This window comes from Nematolebias whitei, chromosome 8 (assembly GCF_014905685.2).
Source record: "Nematolebias whitei isolate Nwh7 chromosome 8, NemWhi1, whole genome shotgun sequence".
NCBI lineage: Eukaryota > Metazoa > Chordata > Actinopteri > Cyprinodontiformes > Rivulidae > Nematolebias > Nematolebias whitei.
The window spans coordinates 2,183,294-2,186,856 of record NC_056505.1 but is presented as its reverse complement, the minus strand read 5'-3'; the positions used below and the strand labels follow the sequence as shown (position 1 = coordinate 2,186,856).

General features: G+C 45.0%; 1 protein-coding gene across 1 annotated transcript in view; it reads right to left on the bottom strand.

Annotated features, from left to right (window-relative positions):
• Window positions 1–2,157: 2,157 nt before the first annotated feature.
• gstt2 (glutathione S-transferase theta 2) overlaps window positions 2,158–3,563 on the bottom strand; it is a 2,062-nt gene continuing 656 nt past the window's right edge. The window contains exons 2-5 of the mRNA XM_037680814.1: window positions 3,379–3,466; window positions 2,810–2,960; window positions 2,560–2,736; window positions 2,158–2,481 (exon numbers count right to left, since the gene is read on the bottom strand). Of these exons, the coding sequence (XP_037536742.1) occupies window positions 2,335–2,481; window positions 2,560–2,736; window positions 2,810–2,960; window positions 3,379–3,466 (563 nt within the window). The 3' untranslated portion in view covers window positions 2,158–2,334. The remainder of the gene's footprint in view (window positions 2,482–2,559; window positions 2,737–2,809; window positions 2,961–3,378; window positions 3,467–3,563) is intronic.

Sequence of the window (3,563 nt, the reverse complement as noted above, 5' to 3'; positions counted from 1 at the left end):
GATATGATAAGCTGCAAATAAGTTCTGAACCGTGGTTTGTTTCAGGGAAGGAGACGGGTCTGTTGGACCTGCAGCTTCATGGTTCTGAGTGGAGGCTCACTGCCGCAGTTCAAACACGCTGACTAACATGTAGGTGGTGCAGCTGAATGGACTGTAGCTCCTTTCTATCTGATCAAGACTCTCAAAGCTCTTTACAACAATCTGTGCCTCATTTACCCGTTCAAACAGCTCTACTAGATCTCTACTAGATCTCTACTGGATCTCTACTAGATCTATACAAAGAATAATCGGAGCTTTATCTAATTCATACAACAACAAAAAAAAAATCACATTCAAACAGCTTCTACCCTGAGGCTGTTAGACTCATGGATCTCTAACCAGAAGAATCACTGTGAAAAATCACATCATGTTGCTGCTGATCTGTTTCATGTTGCTGCTGATCTGTTTCATGTTGCTGCTGATCTGTTTCATGTTGCTGCTGATCTGTTTCATGTTGCTGCTGATCTGTGTATTGTTTTTATGCTACTAGTGGTTCAGCACAGTGGCGCAACTGGTAGAGCTGCTGCCTCTCAGCGAGCAGGTCCCTGGTTCAAAACCCGGTCCAGGGGCCTTTCTGGGTGGAGTTTGCATGTTCTCTCCGTGCATGCGTGGGTTTTCTCCGGGTACTCCGGTTTCCTCCCACAGACCAAAAACATGCATGTTAGACTGATTGGTAACTCTAAATTGTCCCTAGGTGAGAGTGAGAGACTGAATGGTTGTTTGTCTCGTTTGTCTCTATGTGTCCCTTTTGGGACCCTGTGAACATAATTTCGCTCCACCACATGAGGTGCGAATGACAATAAAGAAACTCTGACTCTGATGGACTGGAGACCTGTCCAGGTGTCCCCCGCCCCTCGGACAGTGATTGCTGGACATGGGCACAGCGACCCCCGTGACCCAAAATGGAAGAAGCGGGTAAAGATTATGGATGGATGGATCTTATTACTGTTATTTACATTTTATACCTTTTTTTGGATGTAACTGGGACCCTGTGTACACATGCAGCACATGTGACGTGAATGACAATAAAGAAAACCTTGACCTTGATGCTGGACAAGACACTGAACCCCTCACTGTCTCTGATGTGTGTCCCATCAGTGTCTGAATGTGATAAAGCTCTGATTAGTCTTTGTACAGATCTAGTAGAGATCTACTACAGATCTACATCTAGTAGAGATCTACTACAGATCTAGTAGAGATCTACTACAGATCTACATCTAGTAGAGATCTACTACAGATCTATTAGAGCTCTACAGATCTAGTAGAGATCTACTACATATATCTAGTGGAGCTCTACTACAGATCTAGTAGATATCTACTACAGATCTAGTATATATCCACTAGAGCTCTAGTAGAGATCTACTACATATCTAGTAGAGCTATACTACAGATCTCTAGTAGAGCTCTACTAGATCTGTAGTAGATCTCTACTAGATCTGTAGTAGAGCTCTAGTAGATCTGTAGTAGAGCTCTACTACAGATCTCTAGTAGAGCTCTACTAGAGATCTAGTATAGATCTACTACAGATCTGTAGTAGAGCTCTACTAGACCAAGGACCTGCTCGCTGAGAGGCAGCAGCTCTACCAGTTGCGCCACCGTGCTGAACCACTAGTAGCATAAAAACAATACACAGATCAGCAGCAACATGAAACAGATCTAGTAGAGTTCTAGTAGAGAATTACTACAGATCTAGTAGTTCTAGTAGAGATCTACTACAGATCAAGTAGAGCTCTAGTAGAGATATACAGATCTACTATAGATCTACTACAGATCTAGTAGAGATCTAGTAGAGATCTGTATGAACGGGTAAATGAGGCACAGGTTGTTGTATCTGGATCAGACAGAAAGGAGCTACAGTCCATTAACCAGCATGCAACAGTCCTGTGTTACAGCTGTCTTACAGATGTGCTGGAGTCCGTTCTGATCATGTTTTTGAGCGATTTGGATTGAATTAAAAATTTTAATGAAAGACACTTTTCTTGCCCAACGGTCTTTATAAAGTTTAAATTTTGACTGAATTAAATCATTTTATATCAAAGCTGCTGCTCTCAAACGGCTCAGAGAATAAACGTGAAATGAGAAAATAAATGACAGCTTTATTTTAGTATTTGTTACAATCTGTTAAAGTGCTTTAAGTGTAATTACAAACGTTTATTACAAACGTTAGACACGACGGGCAGAATCAGAACCGAGCCCGTCTGACTGAATCGAAGGTTAATCAAACACCTCCCTCCTCTTCTTTACACTTGTCGTTTCCATCTCTGGTACTGAAGAGGCTCCGCCCACTCGGTCCCATCACAGCCTGGCTCGGCGGCGGTCTCTGACGCCGAACAGCACAGCGTGAGCTTCATCGAACGACTCGCCAACGGCCGACTGGACGCGACTCTTCCATCGCTGCAGTTGAGGGCGGTCCTTCAGGATGTCCCGCCCACCTCCCAGAGGCTGCGAACACACAGAGAGCACGTTCAGAAACAACCAATCAACAAGCCCCGCCCTCATTTCCTAACCCAAACATCTCACCTGCATGAGCTCACAAACGGCGAGCAGGTCGGCCACGGTGATGTCATCGCCGCAGAGGAAAGGTTGCCGACGAAGGAACATGGACTCCAGTTTGTCCAGCATGTCCTCCAGCTCTGACAGCGCACGTTTCAAACGCACCTCGTCCACCTGAGCTCTAAACTGCATAGGAAGCAGCACCTGAGGGGGCGGAGCCTGATGTCAGGAGTGTGTTCACAGGAAATGTGTTTTTTCCAGGAAGTGTTGTGTTTACCTCCAGTATGAAGACTTTGGCAGCTTTAGGACGCGTGTTGGTGTGATGCCACGCCGTGTACTCATCCACACGGGCTCGTTGCTCTAGTTGCCGTGGATACCAGTGCTCTGGGATGTCACAGGTCATGGCCAGGTACTTGAGGATGGCATCGCTGCAACACATGTTCAGATGTGTGAGCACCATGACAGCTCATGGTCAGACAGTTTCCTGCTGCTTCGCCTGAGACGCACTGAACTACGGAAAGCCCAAAGTGCCAAAAACTTTTATAACCTCAGAGGCAACTGTTGCTTCCCTTAAGTCTAGAAAGGGTCAAAGGTCAAACAATCTGGAGTTTATTACTGAACAGGGAGCTACAGTAAACCACAAAACAAAAAGGTGAAGAAATTCTTTCTAGATGTGGACGTTCCACCAAATTCACCCCAAAGGGCAGACTGTGTCGTGCTCAGAGGCAAGTTATGGCACTTTTGGCCCAAAGTACAGCTCCTAAATGAGATGAGTGTGTGTAGATTATTTTTGTGTGTGTGTAATTTTTGTGCGTGTGTAGATTATTTTTGTGCGTGTGTGTGCACCTCTCTGTGAGGACAAAGCTGTTGTCCACCATGACAGGAACCTTCTGCATGGGGTTCAGCTTGGTGAACTCTGGGGTCCTGTTCTCTCCTGCAAACACGCCACACTGGTTAAATCACTTTTCTTAAGATATCGGTACATCACATGTTTCCTTTATAAATGTCTAATTCACATGTTTCCTTTATAA